The following is a 27,722-nucleotide window of genomic DNA, read 5'->3' on the forward strand; positions in this document are numbered from 1 at the left end:
CCCTTTTTTTCTCCCCATTCCTTGAGGCGAAAACTGAGCATCACACACCTGCTAGTGCTCTGTGCATCAACTGGCAACAAACTATAGATACAACCAGAGCTGGAGCCAGAACTGCGCAGGGACCCACCAACCAGAACCAAGAACAGCTGCGATTAATCGAGGAGACCCCATGGAAAGCTGATGCAGCCACACTGTCCAGACTCCAGAGCCAGGAGACTCAGGAAAGCCTCCATGAGGGACTCACATCTGAGTTCCCAGCCTCCAGGGCAGTGAAGAGGGCATTTAGGCTGCCCAAGCTCTTGAACCCTAGGTGTTCTTGAATCCTAGGCCATGGCCAAGAGACCCCTCCATGCCAATGCATAGGCAGGTCTGGGGAGCACTAGGCCAATCTGCTCTGGACCAACTCACCCTCCCTGCTGGCCTGTCACAATGTGTCATGTCTCTACCATGCTCGCCCCTCACTCCAGGATCCAGGGGGCTCTCCATGGGCTCCACCAGGCTGCTCTGCATGCACCAGATCGGCCAGGCTCCAGCTCCTTTGGCTACACCCCGCCCACTGGAGACGTCCCACAATGCCTTGCCTGGAGTACCTGCCACACACAGATGGAAAGGCTGGAGGGTGGGAGGAAGCGTCCGGCTGAAATGAGTTTGTGAAGTGAGCTGGAAAGAATGAGCAGGCAGGGCCCACTGCCAATCAGCAACTGTAGCTCTACCCCTTCTGCCATCCTCCCCGACTCCTGTCCACCCGACCCCCGACAGCCTCTGCCACCCCCAACCCCTGCATGCAGAGCCAGCACTCCTCTGCTGGGGGCTCCACCAAGGAGCCCAGTCAGTTGAAGTGTGGTGTCCCTTCTGCCCCAGATCTGGTGCTGAGGGCCAGCTGCCAGTCCCCAAAGCCACTATCCACAGCGTGGCTCTCGACTCATGTCCCTGCCTTGCTAGTGACCAGCCGCACAGGGGTGGGGCTCCCAGAGGCAGGTGCCCCAGGACTGCAGCACGTGCTGGGGGAGCAGGCACCCACCTGCCTCCTCAGAGCCCTCGGTCTCTGCCGCAGCTGCCGCGGTGCCTGGACTGTGAGCCCCTCTCTGTCTCCTGAGGACAAGTCGTGGCGCAGAGCCAACGCTCAGGAGCTGTTTAGTGGGTGAGTTAATGAGTGAACGAGGGAGCAGAAGAGAAACAGAGAGGCAATGTCTGCATTCTCGCACCACTCTGCTTTGACCAGAGTCAGACCGCAGGTTTAAATCACGTCTCCAACACACACTAGCTGCATGGCCGTGGCCTTTTGTGGCCTCAATGTTCTCATATATAAAATGGAGATAAAAATAGTACCTGTCGCCTAAGTCATTAAAACGCTTAAATGAGATTATGCCTTAAATGCTCATCCTTGTGCCTGGCCAGAACGAGCGCTTCCTGAACGTGGTTGCTGTTATTGTTCCTAACGGACGTTCTGCAGCTTTCTCTGACTGCTCTCCTGGACACACACTGCTGCCTGGTCCTCAGTTTCCCTGCCGGCACATGAGGCCACTGCCTTCTGATGTTCCAAAGCTGGTTTGCAGTCCTGACCCTGCCACTTCCTAACCCCGTGTCCTTAAGTGAAGTGCTCTGAGCTCCGGGCTCCTCCTGGGGAAAGCAGGGTAACGTGAGTCTTCGCCTCGGAGAGTGAGCGGGGGATGCAGCAAAGATGCAGGTACACAGGGTGGCCACGCGGCTGCGCAGGGCCCTGCTGGGCTGCACTGGTCGCTGCGCAGGACTCTGCCAGGCTGAGAGTCTGGCTGGGTCGGGACAAGGAGTGGGGCCGGGACAGGGTGCGGGTGGCCAGGGTGGCTCCAGGGTGGCCAGGAGGAACAGCTGAGGGCTGTGTCCATGAATCTGGCACGCCACCGATTAGTCCGTTCGAACTGTGTGAGTGGAGGCCACAGCAGGCCCTTCCTGTTTACTGCCCCCTTCCTCCAAAGTAGCATCCGGCATTTCTTTAGCATCACCAAGGAGCGTCCTCCTGGGATCCTCCAGGGCAGAGCTGGCAGTGGGCCACGGGGCCCTCCACTGGATCTGGGGCAGACGGTGCCTTCGGCCTCCACCAGGCCAGGGCTGGCTGTGGGAGAGGCAGCGAGTCCTGCGTAGGGAAAAGGCACAGGGCTCCGAGCTCTGGGCCTCTCTTGGGACCAAGTACCCAGTCTGGGGCCTCTAGTTGGCTCTCCTACAAGATGGGTCTCTGTCTTCTCCGTACCCCGAGCAGTGACTCTGGCAGCCAGGTAGATGATGGTCAGGCCTTTCTTCTCCAAGGACAAGATCAGAGCTTACCTCCCTCCTTTCCCCCCAGGACAAGCCCTTGTAGCACTTCCACGGGGCATCCTGCGTCCTCCACCCGCCTCCAGCTTGTCTGAAACAGGGCTCTGCATCCTTCCTCCCAAGCTACTCCCCTCCGCTCAGACTTGCCCTGATGACAAAAGCACTGGATCCAAAATCTTAGGCTCGAGCCCTGGCTTTGTCTCTTCGCAGCAGACTTGGACAACTTGGACAAATATCTCTGAGCCTTAGTTTCTTGGTTTCTGAAATGGAATCATTACAGTCCTACCCCACACCGTGCTCGACGGTATCGAAGGCACAAGGCCAGGTACATGCCTGGTATTGGCTACTTCACCTGGGCTCACAGCTCCCAGTCACCCTGACTGCTCCCTTGCCCCACCCGACAGTCGGCCAGCATTTGCCTGCAAGCCCTCTCTCCCCCCACTCCTCACCCCTCCTACATGCTTCTTCATGTGGTCTCTTGGGGGACCAGCCTCGTCCTGACTACCCTCTCTGCCTCTAACTCCCCCTCTGCGCTGCACCTACGCACAGCTGGGCCGTGTCACCTCCCTGTTGAGAAGCTGCCCTCGGACTCTGCCCACCAAATAAAGGCTGCTCTTCCGGGCAGTGCCGCTGCCTCCCTGCCCACCCACCCCCAACTGTTTTTCCAGCCTTATCTCTTCTCCATCTCTTCACGTGGGTTTGCTAGATTAGCTCTCATCTGTCAGCGTGGGGAGAAAACACACACACACACACACACACACACACACACACAGTGCTTCAGGGCTCTGTTCTTTTGTTGTTTCCTTGTCTTATAATGTCATTATAGGGGCCGGCAGGTGGCATGGTGGTTAAGTGTGCTGGATCCCACATAGCTGACTGCAGTTCGAGTCTCAGACCTGGCGGCTTGCTTGCCCTCTCTCTCTCTCACTCTGTCCCTCTCTGGTCAAATTAAAATAAAATAAATAAAGGTAAATAAAATAATTCTTTATAAAAATGTCCTTATACAGGGGGATCTTCATAAAGTTCATGGAAAATGCGTATTATGAAAAAGCTGCACATGGAATTCTAAACTATTCTTTGCCCCGAAGTAAACTCATGCGTCAGTTCAATTTTTACTAGGAACTTTTAAAGTTCCCTTGTCCATGTTTGCATTTACTGAAATCTTCAAAGGCCACTTCTTCCAGGAAGGCTCTCCTGATTCCTCCCTTCACGAGTAGTCACTCCCTCTATTGCATATCCCAAAGAGGATGCTTGTGCTTCTGTTTGGCACTGATGTAACCCTACGCAGGAGGGACTGGATTGGATAACCTTGTATCCCATGGGGCTGCACCTGGGTCCCAGAGCAGCATTTACCCCCGGTGGGCCTAGGGCACTTGTCCATGTAGCCTAGGAACAGCCTGGAGCCCTAAAGAGCACACAGCCAGCCCAGAAATCTGGCCACTGATCCCTGGCCTGCCCATGCTGGGCTGGGGGATGAGGTGGCAGGAGGGGTTCATGAACTGCTCTGGCTGCAGTTTGGGCCCTCATAGGGAGTGTTCTAAGGAGAAAACCTGAGGGGTGAGTGCGTGACACAAACATGTCAAATCACTATGGGAGTGGATGGCCTTCCAGGAGCTGGGGCACAATCTGCTCTTTCTCCAGGTCTCCTCCGCTGGCCTCTGGGGGGTGGGGGGGAGAGGCAGAGAGCACAATAGACAGGGGGAAGTAATGCAGTGGGTGCTAGTCCACTGGCACGTCTACTCAGTCAGACTCTGCCACGTTCTCCTCTCGTTCACCCTCCCGTGATTCCTGTGATGAGGGAGCTCCTGTGAAAACCCAGTCACCGGGTCTCACTCTACAGCTGCTACAAATGCAGCCCTCTCCCTCTCAGGTCACAGGGCAGAGCTGGCAGCCTGGAGGAGGGTAGTATTAACACGGCCTTTGGGAAAAGTGTGCTTCAGGGCTCTGTTCTTTTGTTGTTTCCTTGTCTTATAATGTCATTATAGGGGCCGGCAGGTGGCATGGTGGTTAAGTGTGCTGGATCCCACATAGCTGACTGCAGTTCGAGTCTCAGACCTGGCGGCTTTCTTGCCCTCTCTCTCTCTCACTCTGTCCCTCTCTGGTCAACTTAAAATAAAATCTCTGGTCAAATTAAAATAAAATAAATAAAGGTAAATAAAATAATTCTTTATAAAAATGTCCTTATACAGGGGGATCTTCATAAAGTTCATGGAAAATGCGTATTATGAAAAAGCTGCACATGGAATTCTAAACTATTCTTTGCCCCGAAGTAAACTCATGCGTCAGTTCAATTTTTACTAGGAACTTTTAAAGTTCCCTTGTCCATGTTTGCATTTACTGAAATCTTCAAAGGCCACTTCTTCCAGGAAGGCTCTCCTGATTCCTCCCTTCACGAGTAGTCACTCCCTCTATTGCATATCCCAAAGAGGATGCTTGTGCTTCTGTTTGGCACTGATGTAACCCTACGCAGGAGGGACTGGATTGGATAACCTTGTATCCCATGGGGCTGCACCTGGGTCCCAGAGCAGCATTTACCCCCGGTGGGCCTAGGGCACTTGTCCATGTAGCCTAGGAACAGCCTGGAGCCCTAAAGAGCACACAGCCAGCCCAGAAATCTGGCCACTGATCCCTGGCCTGCCCATGCTGGGCTGGGGGATGAGGTGGCAGGAGGGGTTCATGAACTGCTCTGGCTGCAGTTTGGGCCCTCATAGGGAGTGTTCTAAGGAGAAAACCTGAGGGGTGAGTGCGTGACACAAACATGTCAAATCACTATGGGAGTGGATGGCCTTCCAGGAGCTGGGGCACAATCTGCTCTTTCTCCAGGTCTCCTCCGCTGGCCTCTGGGGGGTGGGGGGGAGAGGCAGAGAGCACAATAGACAGGGGGAAGTAATGCAGTGGGTGCTAGTCCACTGGCACGTCTACTCAGTCAGACTCTGCCACGTTCTCCTCTCGTTCACCCTCCCGTGATTCCTGTGATGAGGGAGCTCCTGTGAAAACCCAGTCACCGGGTCTCACTCTACAGCTGCTACAAATGCAGCCCTCTCCCTCTCAGGTCACAGGGCAGAGCTGGCAGCCTGGAGGAGGGTAGTATTAACACGGCCTTTGGGAAAAGTTCCTCTCTAGTGGCCACCACTCCACACTGTGGCTGGCTGGAAGGGAGGGTGAGTCTTTCTCTGTAAACCAGGGATTCCAGGGCCCGTGGTGGCCTGCGGCTGGAGGGCAGGAGGAAGTGGAGGATGACTGCTGATGGGCATGGGATTTCTTTCTGGGATGATGAAAGTGACCTAAAATTGTGATAATGATGGCACAATTCAGTGAATGTACAAGGACTTCAAATAGTTCATGGAAAAATAGATCCGAACGTGTAAGTGGGCCAAGTCATTGACGCGTTGGTTAAGGTGGCTGGGTCTCACATGCCGCCCATGCAGTTTGAGTCCCAGACCCAGAAGTTTGAAAAATAAAGCTGAGCATGTGTGTGTGCATGCCCAAAATCCCAAGAGGAGCCTAGAGGAGAAGGGATTTTGGTGTGGCCATCCCGCCTGAGGGATGCCTTCACTCTATCTCTCTGACAAGTACATACACCCTATAGTAAATTAAAAAATAAAAGTACAAGCATATTTCGGTATGGAAATTGTTAAATATACGCAGAGATTTTTTTCATAATACGTATTTCCCATGAACATTTTGAAGACCCCATCATATGTGAAAAAACATTGGATTATATAAATAGATGAACTGATTTAAATATATGTGTAATGAACCTGGCATACCCACCACCCTGCTTAATAGCTACCCCTATGGCTGAGCCTTCCACGGTTCCAAATCCCCCCTCATCCCTCCCACCCACTGAGTTTGATGTGTGTCTTCCCATATGGTTATATATATGTCTGCTACTTCTACATATCCTACCCAAACCATGTATCACAGTGCATTACGTTTTTAACTTCATACAAGTGAATTACACTCTACATAGTCTCTCATCTGCTCCCCCCTAGCCCCCCACAGATGAGATTCACCCATGGAATTGTTTGGTCTGCGCTCACCGTGTATGGCATGTCCTGGAACAAACCCCATTTAATGCCCTGCCCTGTAACTTGTCTGTTCATTCTGCTACTGACAGGTACTCAGGCTTCCTTTCCTTCCCCCATTTTCAGCAGTGCAAACAGTGCTGCAGCGGGCAACCTTCCCTCTTTCATGCACGAACAGTATTTCTCTCGGAGGGGCCTAGGAAGTGAACCACCTTTACCAGATCTTGCTGACTTGCCAAGTCGTTTTTCTCCTCCTACAAGTAAGGAAACCACAGCCCAGATTGAGAAGAGCAACCGGCTTGGAGTCCCTCAGGGCCTGAGGCCAATTCCCAGTCCAGGGTTCTTCTGGCCTTTCCGGAACCTTCCATTTCCTTATTTTTATTTCCCCACAAATCTCAGCGACCACCCGGGCGTTATCAGAACTGATCTAAGAGAAACACATTATCGGCCTTGTCCAGGAAGGCTGGGATCTGGAAGTGCTTTTTGAGGGGAAATGGGAAAGGAATTAACTTCAGAGAATTCCCCAGGCACCCCTAAAACAAAGAGCCAGAGAGGGCCTTGAGAGAGGAGGTGCTTCCAGGGGCAGGTGGAGGAGCGATTCTGCAGCCTGCACACCTGGCGTCCCAGCAGCTGTGGTCACTTGGGCGCTTCCTGCACTGGCTACCTGAGTCCTCCCCGTGAGTGGGCGGGAGCTGTAGCTGGCAGGGCTTACGTCCAGGGGCCCTCTCCAAGGCAATAGGCCACCTTCTTTCTGAAGTGAGCAGGTTGCCTGAAATGGGAACACCAAGGCCAAGGAAGCCCCTAGCTTGGGAGCCAGGGGCCCATGCTTTCTGGATTGGCTGATTCCTAAAAGCAGAACACCCCTGCTCTGGTGGCCAGGTCTCACTTTCCCATAGCCCTGCCATTCCAAATGTGGCCAGGTGACCAGTAGCCCCAAGCTATCAGGAAACCACTGGGAGTGAACACAGGATGACAGCGAGGATGGTGTGAGGAGGGCTGCAGGCTGTGGAGGGATTTTGGCCTTTAAGGATGATGAACAGGTTGAAGTGCTAGGGTTGACTAAGGGTATGCTTTAAGTTAAAATACACTGTTTCTGGCTTTCTTTTGCAGAAGGGGTTTGGAAGTGGCCAGGTAGGGGGGTACTGCAGTGAATAAGGGGGAGATGATGACAGCTTAAACAAGGTGATGATGGTGAAGATGAAGATCCGCGGGCCTTGGTGACTGATGGGGACAAAGGTGGTTGTAAAGCAGGGTTTCTGAGCTATCTAAAGGCAGTATTTCTTTAGTCTAAAAGTTCTTCCTTAAATAGCCATCAGCTCTTCAATCCTATTCTTTTCTAGTGGTACCAAGGGATGCTTTGGACTGAAGTCTTGCTTTTCTGTGCTGAATCTACAATGAAGAGCATCATGGGGCGTGGGTGGGGAGATGCGATGGGTCTGCTCTGCTGCAGCAAGAGAGGTAGGAGGAGCCCATTTGGGGACTTCAGCTCTGGCCACAGGCCCTACCCATGGAAATGTCATGAGGCTGCTGGGGGTAAAATCTGGTGCCAGGGAAAATAGGGCGAGACTAGCCAAAGCAAAGGGTTTAGGATGTGTGGGCATCAGTTCTCACCACCCATGGAAAATAACCAAAGCTGGAGAGGCCACTCCAACCTGAACAAAAATAGCAGATCATGAAAAAAATAAAGCCTTGTTTATAGGAGTTTCCAGAAACTTTTGTTTCTGGAAGGAGCTGCTCTCCTCTCCAAGCCAGCCTCCACATCACTGCTAGTGATTGTTCAGAAGCATATATGGGATCAGGTCACATCCTTTCCTATAGGGATAACACAGCCAGGGCACAAGCTGTTGCTCACCACTCCCCTATCCACAGCAGACATCACTAAGCTGATTACCTAGGTACTGAGTCGGAATCTGACTCAGCACAGCCTTCCAGGCAGCCATTACCAATCGGTCACTCTCAAGATAATACATTTGCCTCCCATTGAACAGAGAAATTGGAGTGTGGAACTGGCCTTTTGCAATCTTGACATCTCTTCCTCCCTCATTTCCCATCACTTCTTTGTGCTCCAGATTCCTTCAGCTGTTTGCCATCCCCAAACGTTCTTGTCTTTTTTTCACTCCTCAGAGTTTTTGTTCACGCCCATCCCTGAGCCAGCCTGGAATGCCGTCTGTGCAGACAGTTACTTACTTGATCTTCAGTATCTGTTCTCGCACCTCCCCTAGCAATTAAGTTCTATCTGGGCATACAAACATCCAGGCTTCCCTGGACCTGAGGACAACCACATGACCAAGTTCTGGCCAATAGGAGGTGAGCAGAAGTGATGTGATTCTTTTTATTCAAGGTCTGCTCTTGGGGGTTTGGGCATACACTCCCTGCTGGTTTCCACTTTCATGCTGGCCAGGGTATGGCAAGAACTGAAGTGGCTGCCAGGGCCCCAGGAGCCACAATATGAAGATGGCAGCCTGGCCTGCTCTCTTTTGCCCTGTTCGTAAGCATGAGTTATACTTCCACCTTGTTCAAGTCCCCCTGCATGGCTATCTTTTGTTATGAAGTCAGTGAGTCTATGGCCCGGCTCTCTGCCCTCCCACCTGCTTCTTTGTTCCTAATGACCAACCTCCAGGGGCACTACTCACTGAAGCTGACTCAGACACTTCACTCACACCCCTCACCAGCACACTGGGACAGAGGACGCATGGCCTCTTCTACTGGCCTGGCCGAGGGCAGCTCTGGTCCCTTCCGCCATCCGCTGTACAGGTGCTGGTTAAGGTGCTAATGCACAAACCTGGCCACGTGCCCCCTAGCCTTGTGGTGAGTGCATGAGCTTGGTCTAGCCTCCCCTTAGAGATGAGACCCAGGGTCTGAGTGATTCGCTCCAGCAGCTCAACTGGTCCTGGCTCCCTCGTCTGCAGCATGCACCATCTCTCACACGGCCAGCCCCACCCTGGACTTGACGCTGGCCAGCCCCACCTAGCCCCAGCGTGGCGGGTCTGAAGTAGTCGCTTCCTTGCCAGCCGGAGTCTATATTGTCCTGCTCCTCATTTGTTAATGAGAACAGAGACAGAGAATGGGAGGTCCTGATCGTTGTATTCTTCTCAAGAGGCCCAGGAAGTCCCACGGTATGTATATCTGTTCCCAAGACCCTGCTCCGGTTCCTCAGGCCACAGCTTTGCAAACAGCCCACACCTATTCCTCTGAACTTCTGGCCACCATGACCCTCCTAATTGAGGCTTGACCTTTGGCATCCCATCCCGGGCCTGTGAACCCATCACTCTCCTGGCAAACAGTGCATGCAGCCCAGAAGCAGGAAGCAGCCAGATCTCAGCCAGTCCACGGCTATTTTGGGACAGGGAGGATCCCAGGAGGATGCTGGTGAGGTCGGTGTAGGAAGGGACGGAGGCAGGTTTTCTGCCCACCATTATGTATCCCAAGCCCTCTGGATGTCACCCTGGGCTCTAGGCGGCCTCAAGGAAAAACACACCCACCCACTACAGGACTCCGGTCTCGACCTAACTGGCCATAGAAGGAAACTGGAGGCAGGGCCTGGCCTGGGGCTCTAGATTCCAATCCCAGTGGCCATGGAAGACGACAGTCCCAGCAACCACGATGGGCTGCTGCATCCCAACAACGGTGATTTCGGCATCAGGCGAGACTCAGGGCGGGGTGGGGGTAAGATGGCAGATGGAGAACATCCCAGCAACCACGATGGGCTGTTGCATCTCAACAACGGTGATTTTGGCATCAGGCGAGACTCAGTGCGGGGTGGGGGTAAGATGGCAGATGGAGAACGCGAAAAACAATCCAGTCACCTGGAATGAGTATTAACCAACTACTGAATGGACGTCGGGCACCTGCCACGTGTGGGACACAATATCAGGCCTGGCGAGATGGCAGTGATGACACTTGAATTTGTGCACGGCCTTTATAATCTACGAGTCCTTCCACAAGTGTCAGGAGCGGAAAGCAGTTACTAAGTGGTTTGTGAACTCTGACTCTAAGCAAATATTGGAGATGTGCGATGCAGGCCCAAAAAGGGGAGAGGTACTTCACTGACAGATTACATATGTATACATTATATATATATATGCAGTCATATATCCGTGTCCCTCCTCCCTGCCACCCTCTGCACTGCTCAGGCTGCTTCATGGATTTTCTTCACTGCCCTAGACCTGGGGCGCATAGGGACTCCCAGCAAGAAGGAGAAGATGACGTACTCTTCCAAATCCTCCCTCCCCTCTGCCTCCCCTGGACTCCCTGAAGCCCCAAATTGAGACCTATTGATCAGGCCCCCACTTGATGGTGGGCAGGACATCTGAAGGCCATCAGATGGCTGCTGTGCACTCTCCCATCTGGCAGGGAAGGGAGAAGGGCAAGCTTTCTGCCTGGCACACCAGGACCCAGGGCTCTAGAAGGATTGCAGTGCGCTTTTTCAGTTCAAGAGGCAGTTGAGCAAAATAATACTAGCGCTTACTAGGAGTCAGGTAAGGTGTTAAGTACTTTCCAGAATTATATCACATGAATCTCCCCCATGTATTTGCAAGGTGGCTACTATCCTTGTTTTTCAGACAAGACACGGAGAGGTTAAACAACTCCCTGAAGGTTAGACTAGAGATGGAATGCAATCATATAGCCTCCATGGCTCCTGAGCTGTTCGTAACCAGCGTTCTGTAGTTCAAGCAAAAATTGGTTGCACTCGCCCTGGAGTTATAACAGAACTGCGTATTTTGAAACTGGGCTGCCCTGGAAACGCTGATGTGTCTGGTTGCTCTGCCTTGGCCTCGTCACCCCACCCTTGCCTCCACCTCATCTCATTATCTCAGCATTCCTCTCCTAAAAGCTTTCCCAGAACACGGGGGCCCAATCTCCTGGGCTTAGAGAGAGGGAGGGAGCTTCCCAGGGCTTTGGACACCCTTTTAATTAACCCAGACGACCCTCTTCTGCCCAGGGCCAGCTGAAACCCTTCATAATCTCACCATTTCCCGAGACAGCATCCTGAATGGGACTCCCACCCCAGCCCACTCGTCTCTGGAATATGTGGTTCCCCCATTTCCCATCGCCTGACATCTGTCGGCCCCTCTTCCCCGGTGTGGGACCTTGAGCGAGGGTTACTGGGGCTTCTCGGCTGCTTGGCTGGAGGAGGGCCCTGCTGATAGCACCTGTGGCCAGCAGGTATCGAGGAGGCCACGCTCTGAGCTGCCAGAGACCCACAGCTGGTCATAGCTGTCTGTCGTACGTTACCTTGTCTCTCCCAATTCTTGTTTAGGGCTTCTTTCCCCCACCTCCAAAGGGGTACAGCCCATTCTAGGCAACAGTGAAACTTGAGTAATGATGAACTCATCTGCCGTTTCTAATGAGCTACAGCTTACCATTGTGATTAACCTGCCATGATGCACTTGAGCCCCAGAGCCAGCCTGGGCCCAGCCCAGAGCAGGTACCCATGGAAAGCCACTAAATAGATGACTAGACCAGTCGAAGGGCAGGCTGGGACACAGAGGAAAGAGCACCAGGACAGGCAGGTGTGTGACCGGCCCTCACAGAGCTGGTGAACGGCAAATGCGCGCTTGGGATCCAGATTAGCCTGGTTAAGTGCATCACACACCTCTAGCTTGGCCTCGATCCCTCATACGTGAGCATGTTATGCGCCACCCTGAGCCACCTCACTAGGGCAAACAAGGTCTTGGAATTATGGAACCATTCATGTATTCAGGTAGTAAACATATTCGTATGCCCGCCAAGTGCCAGGAGCTGGAGGCGTGACAGAGAACATGGTGAGCAAGATCCCAGCCCCAGTGAGGCGGGCCGTCCCTTCCAGTCCACACAGCACTTCATCATGTTCCAAACAGACACACCCACCAGCTTATCTGATTGTGTGACAAGCGATTGGAAGAATGCAGGTCCCTAGAAGAGTTTATGAACGGATGGATGAGAGATGCGTAAATGAATGAACGATGGATGGACGGATGATGGGGGACGGGGAGCCGATCAGTGCGTAGATGGAAAGCAACCATCAGGGATATGGTCATTCCCAGCTTTTGGATGAGAAGTCATGGCCCAAGTGGGGTGTGAGTAGAGAAGGGCCACTGGGAAGAACTTCTGGTGTGTGTCCCCATCCTAGGGACACTCAACCTTACCCGTTCGCAGGGCTCCTTACCTGGGGGGCAGTTACAATCTGGAGACATCTTCGGGGCCTCCCGGCGCCTCCGTGAGTGGAGCTTCCATTTCTACACAAAGAGACAGACAAGAGGAGTCACCGGAGCTCGGAGCTCATAAACACTGAGCCCTGGGAAGTGTCTGTGGGCCGGTGGGAGGGCTGGGAGAGGGGAAGGGGCCGCAAGAGGGGAGCTGGCGGGAGCTCTGTTCCTGGATCAAAGACAATTAATGGCTTTTCCCTCGCCACCGCCACTGGGTGTGTGGGTAATAAGAAGCAGACAAGAGGGCCCATCTTGGTCATCTCAGTATCTGTCATCTTTGGAGAACTCTTACAGAAGTCACCCCAACGACAGGGCCCTAGAAGCCAGTTGCCTGCGACTTTCCTGTACCTCACACTCATGCACACAATGACATATTCTTCTCAACTCTGCAAATTGTTTCCAGTCTCAGACTGGGCTCCCGCTGGGTCTTGGGGCAGGGACAGTGAGTGACTTCTGTTCTGGTGTCCCTCGCTAAGCCAGCACAGGCATCTGAGCGGGCTGGGAGAAGGGTGCTGGGAAGGCCTTCTTCAGTCTTCCACCAAACCTCTTCCTACCAGCTTGCAAATCACCGAGCCAACCTAGGAGCTCAGAAGAGGAACAGATTCCAGAGGCTAGACACCCCCTCCAGTCAGGGATCTGCCATATTCACGATGGCAAATGGAGGGGTCCATGCAGCATGGTCACGCATGGCAGGATGCCCGCAGGTGCCAGCATCTGTGTGCTCACTCTGCAAGAGCAGTGTGCTAAATGTCTCACAGGTCTCCTCCTTGGTCCTTAATGGAATGAGCCAGAGTAGCACAGAAGGTAGCAGGAGTGTCTCTGGAGTGAGGCTGCCTGGGTTTACACACGGTTCTTGGCCACTGGGATGATAACAGCCATTGGGTTACTGAGAGGGTTGGAAAGCTTGACGCACGGAGAGAACAGAGCCTGACACCTAGGCTCTTGGTAAACGTTAGTGATGACTGTGCTCCTTTGAGGTGAGGAGCCTGAAGCACAGAGGGGAGACTGCGACCTGGCTGAGAGCACTGGTGAAGTAAGCAATGCCAGATTCAAACCCACATTCTCCGGCGCTAGTGCAGCACTTAGAAACTGAGCGCCTCAGGGCAAAATTGGCCCTTAGATGCATGTTGTTTGGCTCCCGCGCTGTGCTTATTACTCTTGAGTTTGTGGCCAATATTTTGAAGCAAATTTGTACTTGTAATTTCTCTTGAAGAACCAGATGATCCGGTTGCATGGGGCCTGCACTCTGGCCAGCAGTGTGACTCCATCCAGTGCACTGTAGTTCCCATCCTGACACTGAGGACCCATTGGCCCTTACAAGCAGGTCTCTAGCCCCTACTTCCTCACTGCTGTGTGATTTTGCCACACTCAGGATGAGCCACAGAGGTAAATAAAGTCACATGAAGGGTCAGGTGGTGGTACGGCAGTAATGCAGCTGGACCACATGGGAAGTGTCCCAGGTTTGTGTCCCGAGACCTCCCTGGACATGCTGGGCATGCGTGTATGTGCCTGTAACCCAGGCTGGCTAGGACTGAGGGTGGGTTGCAGCATGAGGATTCTGTGGGGGTACCTAGCTCTTTCTCTCTCTCTCCCATCTCTGATGGAAGATATAAATAAACTTTAAACAAATAAAAAAATGACAATCACATGGGGGGAGTGAGTCATGGGGTCAAGGCCCCCTCTGGCTTGGTGGTGGAAAGGGAAGGTCTACCTTTGCTGCTGCCCTTTGTCCTCTCACCCAGCCATCCTAAGCCCTTTCACCCCACCCTAGGACTCTCCTTGAGGTCGTCAGTGGCCTTGTGTTGCTAAGTTCTATGGACGGTCCCCAGCAAAGCCTGTCAGCAATGTTTTCTCTCTCCTCTCCTCTTCCTCCTCCTTCTCCTTGGAACACCTTTGCACTCTGGCTTCCAGAACACCACACTCCCTGCTTTCCCTCCCACCTGGCAGTTCCCTTTCGGTCTCCTTCCTCAAGTTCCTCCTTCCCCACTTGGCTTTACACATTGGAGCACCACAGGGCCTGCAGTCCAGGGTCACGCCTCTTTTCTCTAGGGCTACAAAACCATCTATATGTGACGACAGCCCGGCTTTTCAACACCTACTTGGACCTTCCTCTGAAACTCCAGCTACCTGCCTGGTACGCCCATTCACAGCATCTCAAAATCTGTAGCACTGAGTTCCTGATAGCTGTTCCCACTCCTCAGGTCTGCCCCTGCCACCAGCTGATAGTCATAGGTAATGACGCTGGTTGTGCAAAGCCTCAGAATCACCACTGATGCCTCTGTCTCTCTCACTCCACACCTGTTCAGTCACCAGCCCGTGTTTTCTACCTCTCAGACCCACCCAGGGCATGGCCCCTTCTCACTACGGCACCACTACGGCACCGCTACGCCCTGGTCCTGGCCTCGTTATCTCTGGCCAGTTACTGCAATAACCAACGAATCCCCAGCTTCTGCCCTTGCTCTACAAGACTGCACTCAGCCAGGGTGACCCCACAGGTCTTCAGATGTTCCTGCACATGCCAAGCTTTCCTCTTCCCCAGCCTTTGCACCTACTGGGCTCCCTGCTTAGAACGTCTGTTCCCCATCTATCCACCCGGCACACTCTTAGTGAGGCCTCCCTTGCCTCCTGCATCCCTTCTTTCCAATATATTCCCTATATCCTGTCCCCATTTTAGTTCCTTATTAGAATTTTTTTAGGGTAGGGGAGGCTTATTTTTCTCGCCTATTGAGTTCTTCCACCACTGCATGTAGGTTCCACAAGCACGTGGGTACTTCTCCTGTTTGATTCCCTGCCATATCCCTAGTGCCTAGAACAGGCCCTGGCCCATGGCAGGTGCTCAGTAAATACTGATTGTTCGCCAGTCAGAGATGTCACCTGAAGTCCTACTTTCCCGTTTTCTTGTACGAAGGGAGGATAACACCGGCTGTCGTGCAATCAGGTGGTGCTGCGTGGTGGCTGCGTGGTGGCTGCATGGCGTGCCTTCTGTCACCATGGTACTCTCTCCCCACGGCCAGCTTCAACCTACTTAGGCCAGCGGCCTGGCACCGCTAGACATCTGATTTTGAGACTGACTCCTGGTGAGAAATTCCCGGGCCAAGGTGTGGGTGTGAAACTTCCTGAGGCCCTGGGTGGCCCCGTAGCCACCCTGAGCAGAGAAGCCTGCCTGCTCTGTCCCTCCAGGCAGCCAGGGCCTCCTGGAATGCCCTGTGTGGCCAGGGCTGAAACATCACCCGCCTGATCATCGTAGCTATTAAAACGCCTGTATCAGTATCAAAGAGAAAATGCCAGGCGGCTACTCACTCCCTCCAGAGAATGTGGCTCCCGCCCCCCCCCGGGGTTTGGGGCCCAGCGGAGATTGGGCCCCCTCCCCCGCCATGGGTTTAGGGGCCACTCCCTCCTCATGCCTCAGCCTCAGGGCTCTTAAAGGGCCCAGCTCAGCCTGGGCCTCTATAACCTGCGGGAGACAGAGCCCAGCACGAGAGGCCAGGTGAGCTGTGCTCTGCAGCCATGACCTTGAACCTGGCACCTCCCCTGGGGGGAATCTGCAAACGGGGTATCAGCCCCTGCCGACCTCACCTCGAAGTGCTGACATGGACACTGGATAAGCTAATGTAGCTGAAAGTGCCTTGGAAACCAGGAAGCATTGATCCGTTTTGGGGGGAATTAGTAAACAAAGGTTAGTATCACAATAATAGCTAGATATAGTGAGCTCTATTTCCCAGGCACTGTGCTAAATGCTTTAGGTGGAAGATAGCCTTCAATAATTAATTTCTGGGGGCCAGCAGGTGGCATAGTCATTAAGGCACTCAACTCCTACATGGGCAAATGTGGTTCGAGTCCCGGACCCAGTGGCTTGAAAATCATGATGAACAAGTGTGTGCGTGTGTGCACAAAATCCCAGGAGGAGAATGGAGGAGAAGGGTTTGCAATGTGGCCATTTCCCCCTGGGTGGGGTGGGGTGGTTTCTCCCTTTCTCTCTCACTGTCTCTCTCTGTCTCTCTTTCTGGAGAGCATACATCCCCTATGGCCCCCAAAATAAAAATTAATTAATTATTGATGTTATTAGGGTATGAGGCCTATTATAGCCCATCTGCTTTTGGAGGTGGGCGGGGGGTGTCGACACTGACAGCTTCCAAAGCCTAACGAAGCATGGCTATACATGGAGCTTGGTGGTGCAGATAGGAGCGTGAATACATTTGGGAGTGCCAGGGCCTTGGGGTCTAGTCCCAACTCTCCCGCTAACTGCGCGTGACGTCAGAGCTATAGCCCTTCTGCCCCTCAATTTCTTCATCCAGAAATTGGGGATAGTATTAGTCATCTGCTAAATCACACAGGACAGCTGGGAGGATCAAGCGAGATGAGATCAGACAACAGAAAGAGGCATCCAGACGTGAGGAAGGGGAGCTCTGCTTCGCCAGCTTGTCTAGCTCACTGGCCAGGTGAAGGCCGCTTTTCTCTTGAGCTGATGCCAGCCCTGCCTCCTCCCACCTGCTGCAGTGAGGCTGGCACAGCCTCCGCTGGGCTGGCCTCATGGCGTGCAGCCCTGTGACAAGTGTTCAGGTCTGCTGCACTCACCATGCCCTTCCTCCTCTTGGGAAACTCACGCGCCCGCCCTCTTCCCAAAAGAGAGTGGGTGAGTGAGGGTCCTGCCTATAGCCCTGCCTTTTCGGCCCTGAGAACTAGAAGCCGAAAGATGAGGAGACGCCTGGCAAAGTGACCCCAGCAGGCCAAGCGCCACACCTGTGCCGGTGTCTGCTCACAACGCCTGGTGCAGAGCCGTGCCTGATCGCATCTCCTGAGGCCTTTCTGTCATCCCGCAGTATAACTGTTTCTGGGGTGCTGACCACGGGAGACTGGCCAGCCCTTTGAGGGCAGGGGCCCACGACTGGTGTCTCTGATCCACATTAAAATTGTATTACTTCTTTTTAGGTCTGCCCCGTTAGGACTCATCGCTGAGGTCCCAGAAGGGATTTGGCACAATTCGGGTAGGAGAAGGGTGGGTGGGTTGGTGGCAAAGGAGCAAAGGCCCAGAGGCAGGACCAGGCTGCCAGGGACCTGTAGGAGAGGGCTGGCCCCACAGCAGGGGGTTGAAGGGGACAGACCTTTGTGTAGCCGCATGCCTCAGGGCGCAGGCAGCTCCGCTGAGTGAAATCAAAGTGCAGGAAATCAAGCATCCAACCCACACCCACTGAAACTGGACTCCCGGCCTGTGTGCTGGGGGCTGGGGGAAGTCCTGGGGTGCCTGAAGGAGCTGTCTCCTCCGTCCTCTGCAGCTCTCTTTGTGCTGTGGACTTGGCGTCTGATCACAGACTCCCAGGGCCATGGAGCAGGGGCCCAAGGGTCTGCCGGATGCTAGGGACTGCCTCTGCCTCTCTGTCCACCAGAACCACAGGCAGACGTGGCCTCGGGCTCTGTGGTCCTGAAGGAGTCAGAGAGAGAAGGCGCATGCCCTGTGTGAACTTTCCAGCCTTCATACGAGGAAGTCCTCCCTTCCAGCTAACCTCAGGCACTACTGCTGCCTCAGGAGAGGAAGGGGCTGGCCCTCAGGAATGACTGGGTAGTGGGAGCCAAGGGGTCAAGGGGTCCAGGACCTTAAGGGTCTCAGGGGTCAGGGGTTGTCTTGGGCCTGATGCTGGACAAGGCAGAGGTCCCCTATCGCGGGGGAGAGGGGCGCTGGGGTGGACACTGGGGGCCTCTCCCCTTCTGTCCTCCTTCCATAGTTGGGTATTGAACCCCTGCTGTGTACCAGTGCTCTGCAGAGTGCTGGAGTTAAACGTGTGAACAGAGCAGATGCGGGGTTCACACTCCAGCCAGGAGCACAGACGTGTCTACGAACCCCACACATCAACATGAAGCGGCCACTGCCGTCAGAGCTCAGCTGAGAGGGGCAAGGGCCGGGGCCAGGTGTGGGCATCGACTAGTCTGGCCCATCATGAGGAGGTGACAGCTGAGATGCCATCCAAGGACAAGCAGCGACTCACCAGGTGAGGAACCCAGACTTAGAGGATGGCTAAAAGCTACGCAACACAGAAGCGTGCGTCCGGGAGCCCCGCAAGCCTCTCGCATGCATCAGTTCATTCAGTTCTCACAGCAACCCATCTTACGGGCCCGAGGCTGAGACAGAGAAACGTAAGGGAACCACCAAGACAGTGTCCCGCCTGGAAGGGCAGAGGCATGATTCGAACCCAGGAAGCTTGGCTCCAAGCCCCTGCACTCTCCACCTGCAACAGGAGGAACTGGGCTCTCTTGAAGTTCTGGGCATGTCAGGCACTGCTCAACGCCCTTTGCGTTTTAACTTTTTAAGTCCTAAAAATGACCCTCCTGAGAGGGAGATACTCTTATTATCCACAGCCACATCTGACAGAGGCGTAACCCCGGGCACAGAGAGGTGAACACACGTGCCCGAGGTCACACAGCCATGATGAGCAGAGCCGGACTTGAGCCCAGCAGCCTGGCTATGGAGTCTGTGTTCCTGGCCAGACAGTGTGCCCCACCCACCACCACCACCACCACGTGTCTGGGAGCCAAAGGCCAGAGTCAGGGAGTCATGAGGCTGGAGAGTGTGGCGAGGCCTCGGCCCACTTAAGAAATGCGGTCTTCGGTCTGAGAACATAAGCTGGTTACTGAAGCATTCTAGTCCGGAGACAGCATGCTGATATTTCGGGTGTTTTCAAGATTACCCCGCTGCTGTGTGGCTGACAAAAGGGGCAGGGCAGGTGGACAGGAGCAGATGAGTTGGAGGGTGACTTGGGCTGGGGGAGGGATGACAGTGAGGGCAAGGAGGTCAGGCCTGCGGGAGGCTGGGAGGCCTGTTGGTAGGGCCTGGAACGGCGCAGGTGAAGGGATGCGAGGGGAGGCCAGGCTTCCCACTAAGTTTAGACATGTGGAGTTGGAGGTGCTTTTGAAACGCGCTAGGGGTGTAGGGTGAGAGGTGCAGAGTTGCGGCTGGGGCTCTGACAAGATAAAGAACACGCGTGACATTGAGTGCCAGAGCTGTCCCGCCATGGAACAGCCAGGTGACACAGTAGTGAGCTCCCCATCACTAAGCATGTGCGAAGCCTGACAAGGAGGCTGCTGTGGGTGCGTCCTGGTATAGCATGTGACCCAATCTTCCTGCCCACACGCTGACTCTGTGCAGTGGGGAGAGGCTGGAGGTGGCGGGACCACCCTCTAAACTCCATGTCCTGAGCTTTCGCCCATCCCAGGAGACCTCTAGTGCCAGGGGGAGGTAGACGAAGGCTATTCCTGGGAGAGGCCCCAGTGGCCCTTCCATGCAGCCCCTTTCTGCATCCCTGTCCCCAGAGGCCACCCCTCCTGGCCTGCCTCACAGGCCACCCTGTGAGAGCATGACCCAGAGCAGAGGTGCTTCCACAGGAGCACCTGCAGCTGGACAAGTGCTGTGGGTGTCAAGTCCCTCCAATGGCAGAAACCCAGGCCGCACCATGCCTCTGGGGCAGCAAGGCCCCCACTGCCCCTTCGGGAATACATGAGAGGGGCCTTCCCGGTGGGGAGACGGGTGGGCACGGAAAGCCTGCAGGCCTGTGGAAGTGCTTGAGCAGCTGCTCAGAGGGAGGACAGACCAAGACTTGGTGAGACTGGGTGGGGAATTGAGAAAGGAAAGGGGGCTGGAAGCCCTGTGAACTCCAGCCAGGCAGGGTTTCGAGAAGCCCCATAGTAGCCTCTTGCAGGGCAGACAGAACCCGGTGTCCCCCTGGAAGGCCATGCCCAGCCTTGCAGGCAGGCAGTTCCGCCCCTTTGTGCTCTCTGAAGTCCATCAGAGCACCCTCTGCCAGCAGCGCATCCGGCCCTTTCAGCCACAGGGAGCTTCTCTGCAGGGAGCCCCCACCCAGGACATGGGGCAGAACTGCCCGATGGCAGAGGGGAGTGGCACATGAAGCTGCTCCTGGGGCCTGCTGGCAGCCCAGATGACACCCGGGAAAGCCAAGGACTCCAGCCTGCCCCAGCCCTCCCTGTACCTGGGCCTCACTTTCCCTAGGAGACTGCTACATCCTTCACTTACTGAGGACTTGACCAGCTGCTTCTGGGAGGGGTGGGAGAGGGATTTCTGGCCTTCTCCTGAGACCTTTCCCCGGGGTAGCAAACCCTCAGTTGATTTTATACTTTGGAAAATAACAGCAAAAACCCTGCAGCTACCCTCCTTTAAGACTCCCAGGCTTTCAGATGCTCAGCGCACAGTAGGGCTCTTTTTGACATCTCACTGTGGCCTTTCAGCACTGCTCGGGACCCAGGTGAGAGGTCTGGGTTATGATGCATAGGATGCTCTAGGTGAGGGTCCCAAATAGACAGCCCCCCACCCCCCGGGATTCCAGCCCAGGCTGCAGAGTACAATCGCCGTGGCATGTTAAACCCCACTGCCAGTCCTTCCCACGGGCACCCACTTGCAGGTCTCAGGAAGAAGGTAGGCCGGTGCGTTTGAGAAGCGTCCAGGTGACGCTCACACAGCGTCCAGGTGACGTTCACACAGCCAGCCCGGCATGGTCCAGGTGTAGGCCTTTGACAACATGCGGTAAGGGGGAGGAGAGGGGAGTGCTAAAATGTTTAGTACTTCAGAACTTTTAACTCCATCTTTCTCCAAAAGGGAGCAATCAGACAGCTGATGCAGACAGACAGACTGACAGACGGATGTTACACAGTAAGGCAGGGTAAGGGAAGAGGAAAGCCAAAGGCACGGGGAGCGAAGAGAACTGGGACTGAGGCTTGTACCCACACTTCTGCCTTGTGAACCCCACTGTGCCACTGGGTGGATCCTGGGTTGGGGCTAAGCTTCCTGGAGCACAGTTCAGAGTCTACCAGGCAAGACACACCCTCCCCACCAGGGAAGTCCAAGCATCCTAGCAGCCAGGGCTGGGCAAGGGTTCTCCCGAGGATCCTCATCACCAAAGCCTGGTATAATGAGGAACACCTTCAGCCTCATCCTGAGGAAAGACGGGGATGGTGCCTGACCAAGTAAATGCTGCCTCTGTGGGCCCCGAGCAAACCAAACAGTTCCCCAGGTCCAGCTCCTACAGTCTCAGCAGAGTTAGGGGACAAAGCACGTCATGCAGGTGGGTATATCTTAGTGACTCCGAGTACCAGCTCTGGGGTCACACTGCCTGGGTTCAAGACCTGGCTCTGCTACCGCTATCTGTGTGACCTTGTGAAAGTTACTTAAGCTGTCTGGGCCTGTTTTCTCTTCTGTAAGAAGGGACTCGTAAAAATAGCAACCACCTCATAGCACTATCGTGAGGACTTAGAGAATCAGTAGATGTAAAGCTCTTAGTGCCTGACACACAGTAGGTGCTCAGTACACACTAGCTGTCGCTAACAGCTGTTCACGGTGCCGTTCCATCTCCTCTCCCCCACTGATCAGGCACGTGGTAGCGGCTGGCCTCTGTTCACTTACAACCACCCTGTGAGGAGGACGCTGTCATCTTCTTTTTTCAGGTTGGGATACCGAGGCTCAGGTCACACTAGTCAGTAACAGAAGTCCACGTGACACGAAATGCTGTGGGTTTGTGTGCTTTGCCATCTTGCCATACCCCGCCCCTTGAAACAAAGACAAACCGTCGCCAGGCAGCCTGGGCAGGGGAGGATGTCGCTCCCAACCTTGGGGTGGGGCTGGGAGGGGCCGCGTGCTCCTCGCTGCTCTGTCCAGGTGGGAGCACATCGCACAGAGTCACCCAGCCTCACTCTCCCAGCCAGGACAGGCACGCAGTCCTGACAGGAGAAGCTCATCGTCCCCTGCTGGTTGCTGAGAAACACCCATCTCTGAGCAAATGCTGCACCTACAACTGGTTCTGGGGCTGGAGATGGGGGTGGGCGCAGCTGACTAAGACCCATCCCCTAGCTTCCAGCAGGGGGGGCCATAAATCAACAGGAATTGGCGAGGGTCACCAGCTCTGTGCAAAGGCCCAGCGAACCTCCGTAAGGGACCTGGAGACTAGTGAGCCCCCATCCCTGCCACCAGGTCACATATGAGCCACTGGGGAGATGAGACACTTAAAGGCCATGGATAGGGCATGCTGCACGACGCCCGGGGACAAGCAATAAAAAGCAGAGGGTGTTTTTTGTTGTTGTTGTTGTTTGTTTGTTTGTTTGTTTTTACCAGAGAGGGTATATGCTCAGTAGAGAGACACTGAGGAGACAGCAATGAGACATGGTTGTACCACAATCCCTTCTCCTCCACTTCGTTCTTTCTTTCTTTCTTTTTTTTTTTTTTTTTTTGAGAGGTTTTTGCTATAGGGCGCGTGCACTCGCCAGAGAGACAGAGAGACAGAAAGCGAGAAATCACCTCCCAGGAGGGAGGGATGGCCACACCTCAATCCCTTCTCTTCCATTCTCCTCTCGGGATCCTGGGCATGCATGCACACGTGCCTGGTGTGAGTTTAAGCCACCGTGTCCGGGATGCGAACCGCGGTCAACTACATGGGAGTCCAGCGACATTACGCTAACTGCTGGTTCCTCCTCCATTTCTTCATCCCGTCGGGATTTGGTGCACACACACACCTGGTATGTCTTTCAAGCTGCTAGGGCCAAGACTCAAACCACATGGTTAGCTATGTGGGATCCAGCTCCCTTAACCACTAGGCCATGAGGCTGGCCTGGCAGAAAGATTTTATCTTGTGCTTTTCATTCTAATGGACTGGAATGGCATTCTGAAGTGCTGTGTTGAGGATTCCGAGACCTATATACACTCCATGGGAAAAAGTGTTGAGTGATTAGTGATGTCTGCCCTGGTCTGGGATAAGGGAGGCAAATAACACATGCTATGTCTCTCTATTTTCCTTCTCTGAGCTGAAGATCAGGCACAGCCAGAAGAGCTACAGTATGTCCAAGCAGGGAGAGATGGTGGGATGGAATATTTCGAAAAAGCTTTCTAGAGGACATTGGGGCAAGCATAGAACGATTAGGAATAAGGCAAAAAGGCATGTTTCTTGGAGTGGCCGAATTACAAAACTATGCTTGAGGCAGATGGAATTTTATTTCACATGCTTTCACTTTTTCCCACCACCTTGCTATGAGCGCTGGCTACTTAATGAGATCTCAGTCTGGCTTGGAACCACCTGCTAGTTTTAAGGTCTTGGAGAAGCTATAAAGCTGTAACAACTCTCCCTGCCTGTATCTGTACTTAAAAAGTAAAAAACAAAAACAAAAACAAAACAACTTTAGAGTCATGAAATAGCTCTTCATCTTGAACACCAACTCTTACTAGTTAGTAGTAGCTTCCTGGACACTGTATTGAAAGGATTCTGTGGCTGTATAAACTCAATGGGAAAGTGTGCTGCAATTGATTAACAATGTCTGCTGAGGGTCCTGGAATGGGGAGCAGAGCACACACATGCCATGTACGAGGGGACTTCAAAAGTTCATAGAGAAATGGAATGAAAGTATAGATTATTTGGGTACAACAGATTTTGAAATCCATGCATAATTTTTTCATAGTATGCATTTTTCATGAATTTTTGGAAGACCCCTCGTATTGGCCACCACTGCCCTTGTTAATGGTCTGGCATGGAAAAGTGTGGTGCTGAGGAGAGGTACCTACTACAGGCTGGATCCTGCCCTCGGCTCCTTGGACATCAGCTTGTGCAGCCTTTGGGTCTGCTGTCCCATCCGCAGAATGAGGGGACTGGACCTCACTCACTGCGTGAAAGGAGGGATCGATTCAGGACTAACACAGTGGAATGCCAGCCATGTATGAGGGCACCTGGACTGTTTAATAAGGTCCAGGTAGCTGTGACCTACACAGGACACCTCACAGGCTACCCACCTTCCCCACATGTATGTCTCTCCTCTAAACGCTTGCTCTCATCCTCACCCCAGCATTTCAATCCGAGGGGACCCCATCTGGAGCCCCAATCTTTCAGCAGCTGCTTTGATATCTCCCTTAAATGCCTCCTCTGAAAAGGGCCCAGTGAAGGGCCCCTGTAAATACCCTATAAATGTAAAACACCCCTGATACCATTATCGTTATGTTTGGGGATGAGGTTCCTCAACATTTTTGCCTGGAAGTTTCAACCATGTCCTCTCCGAGAGATTCCTCAGCACTCCCCAGAGGACTGAATCACAGACAGTGGGATGAAGGTACAGTGATGTCGGCCTTGCATCTGTAGGATGGGACCACTGGATTGTCAATCCCTTAGAGAAGTTGTGAGGATCTAAAGACACAAACCACGACACACATAGCACTGGCCCTGGATGGACCCTTTCTGCACAAGACATTCCCACCGCGGTGGGGGTGGTGGTTATAGGAATAGGGAGTCTGCTGGCAGCCCTCACAAGTCCCCTGGAAGGTGGCTGCCAACTACAGAATGGGTTTGGCCGTTTTAAATTCCACTCTCTTCTCTCCCACAGCACACCCGCTGCCCAGGCCTAGGTGTCATCTGATTTTCTCCATTTGGGACATTCCAGCTTCTTTCTTCACAGCAAGCAAATCAAATAACAAGCAGCTGGAGTGCTCATTAAGGGTCCCAGACCAGGAGAGAGGTGCTGCGGGGGAAGAGCAGGCCTGAGGTCTGGAAACCACACCCGCGGCTCCCCGTGGAGCCTGCTCCCCCTTCTCCTCGCCTCCTCCCAGGCTTCTTCTCCTTCTGGGTCCCCTCAGCCTGGCCTTCTCTGCCAACGCCCCCCTCCTCCTTCTCCTGTCTCACAGAGGCACAGTGTGTCTCTGTCCCAGGTTACTGCTTTCCCTATGGGCATGGGCAATGTGTGGGTGCCCCTGGATTCCTGCCACCAGGCCCCTGCACAGGCGGTGGGCCTCCTCAGCATTGGCCTCCTGCTGTCCTCAGGGGCAACCCAGGCCCTGCTGCCCCAAAGGCCCTAGGTTCTTTGTGGGTACTGAGCATGGCCTTTGTTATTGGCCCTTTTTAGTGCAATATCGAGAGGGAGGAAGGATCGGGATTTCATAGAGGAGGAACCTGCAGTGAGGAAGGGGCGGCCCCTGCCTAAACCACAGGCTGGCAAAGGGCAGATCAAATCTTGGTCTCGGGCCCCATGTACTCCAGCTGCCTTTGTGCTGGTGAGGGCAAGGACCCTCCGCATGCCCATGTCATAAACTCGTTTTGTAAGCAAACCACTCCCCCCACCTCTCTGCCTTTTCCTCTGTCCCACTTCTCCACTTCATCTGCTCCTCTTCTTTGCCCTCTGCTCAGACCTGGGAGAACACATGTAGAATAGCCTAGAAGCTGCTCTGAGAACAGGGCTGGCCTATGGGGTGTTCCACTGTGATGCATGTTTGTCCTCCCCATCTGCACTGCCCGCTACCGTAGTCTCTAGCTGTAGCGCCTATTTGTTTTTTTTTTTTTCATTGCTAGAGGTTACATGTGTGGTCAGAGAAACAGAGAGAAGGATAGAGTGTGGTCAGGCTGTAATCTCTTCTCCATTCTGGAGGGAGGTGGGACCCGTGTGCTCATGAACCTGGTGTTTTCAGGTCACTGGGGCTGCGACTCGCACCATGGTTGGCCATGTGGGATCTGGCTCCCTTCATTCCCGTTAGCTAGGCCACAGGGCTGGCCAAGTTGTAGGGCCTATGGTGCACTTGAAATGTGCCTGGTATGACAGAGGAACTAAAATGTAAACTTAGTTAATTTTGGTTAATTTCAATACAATGAGTCACATTTGACTAGTGGTCACACTACCCAATGGCGCAATCACGGAGTCTCCCTCAAGGAGGCCGCTCCAACTCCTTCCCACTGACCTCAGGTCTCACCTCTAGAGCTGCTGCTTCCAGTCACTCCTGTCTGTTCCCCTTTCTGCCCCCACTTTAGGTCATGGTCCCCTCCAGCCTCAGTAGCTCTGTTTGGCCTCATAGTTGTGCCTGCCCTCCACAAAACCCTTCAATGGCTCCCATTCCTCCCCTGAGATCTAATTGTCTCCAAGGCCCCTCCTGACCTGCACTACTTTTTCTCTGGCCACATCTACCACCCTGCCCGACCCCAGCCCTCCAGGGTCTTAGACTTGCCTCAGTTCCCCAAGGCAAATCCCTCCTCTGCCCTCCAGCATCCAGAAGTTGTTCCCTTGGTCCCTGTAGAAGATTCCACATTCACCCTCTTCTGCAAACCTCTATCTTTCAATTCTTCACTTGAAAATCACCGACTGCCACCATGGTCAGACTATGTTGCCTTCCCCAGGCCCGTCCTTCTTGTGTGACTGTAGCAGTTTTTCACACAATGTAGTCCACAACACGATCTTAGTAAACTAGGACACATGGTTTTCTTCTGTATGCCCTACTTGCCTGTACGCTCAGAAGGGCAGAAGTGTGTCTCCCACATGCCTGACACACAGCTTGCTCTCAGGAAACATCTCCTGAGTGAATGACTGTTGTACACAGGGTCAGGGGGCTTAGGTTCTAGACCTGGATCTCACCACGCGACTCTGGGCAACCTCTGCCCTTCTCTGGGCCCCAGCCTCCTCATCTGTAAAACAGGGCTCAGTTCAGATGATCTCTGGGGCGACTTTTAGCTCTGGCACATGAGAGGTCTGGAAATCAGTAGGACAAACCTGAAGCTGCAGTTTAGAAAGGAGGTGATTGGCCTGGGAACATGTGCCTCGTCACAGCTAAGTCTTAAACAGAGGAAGCAAGGAGCTGAGAGTCCAGTTCCATAACCACCACGCCACCTGCCAGCTCTTTAAGGAGCTGAGAAAGCACTGGGGCATGCTCTGGCCAACAGAAGGGTCTGGAGAGAGGAGCTAAGCTCCCCCTCTAAAGTGCTTGGCCCTTAGCAGCCAGGGCCCTTGAGCTACCTGGATCTTACACGTTGCCCTGCGTCCTCCTCACTACCAAGCCAGTCCCATCAGCAGGCTCAGTGAGCAGCAAGGCTGTTTTCTTGTATGACTGAGCCCAGAGACTCCCCAACCCCACTCTCCAGACCCAGAGGGCTGTGGGTGGCCTGATGGAGCTCTCTGAATGTCTTGGGGCCCTGGCAGGGATGGGAATGAGCTGACAGCAGCAGCCATGAGTGCACCACCAGCACCAGTAGGCATGCCCAGGGTTGCAGCACCAGCACAGGTAGGCATGCCCATGGATGCAACACCAGTATGGGTAGGCATGCCCAGGGGTGCAGCACCAGCACGGGTAGGCATGCCCAGGGGTGCAGCACCAGCACAGGTAGGCATGCCCATGGATGCAACACCAGTATGGGTAGGCATGCCCAGGGGTGCAGCACCAGCACGGGTAGGCATGCCCAGGGGTGCAGCACCAGCACAGGTAGGCATGCCC

At 53.9% G+C, this 27,722-nt stretch overlaps 1 protein-coding gene across 1 annotated transcript in view; it reads right to left on the reverse strand.

Moving 5' to 3' along the window:
- COL13A1 (collagen type XIII alpha 1 chain) overlaps positions 1–27,722 on the reverse strand; it is a 164,506-nt gene that overhangs the window by 127,703 nt on the left and 9,081 nt on the right. The window contains exon 2 of the mRNA XM_014587967.2: positions 12,466–12,535. Within this exon, the coding sequence (XP_014443453.1) occupies positions 12,466–12,535 (70 nt within the window). The remainder of the gene's footprint in view (positions 1–12,465; positions 12,536–27,722) is intronic.

The sequence above is a fragment of the Tupaia chinensis genome, unplaced genomic scaffold (genome assembly GCF_000334495.1).
Source record: "Tupaia chinensis unplaced genomic scaffold, TupChi_1.0 Scaffold000250_1, whole genome shotgun sequence".
Lineage (NCBI taxonomy): Eukaryota > Metazoa > Chordata > Mammalia > Scandentia > Tupaiidae > Tupaia > Tupaia belangeri.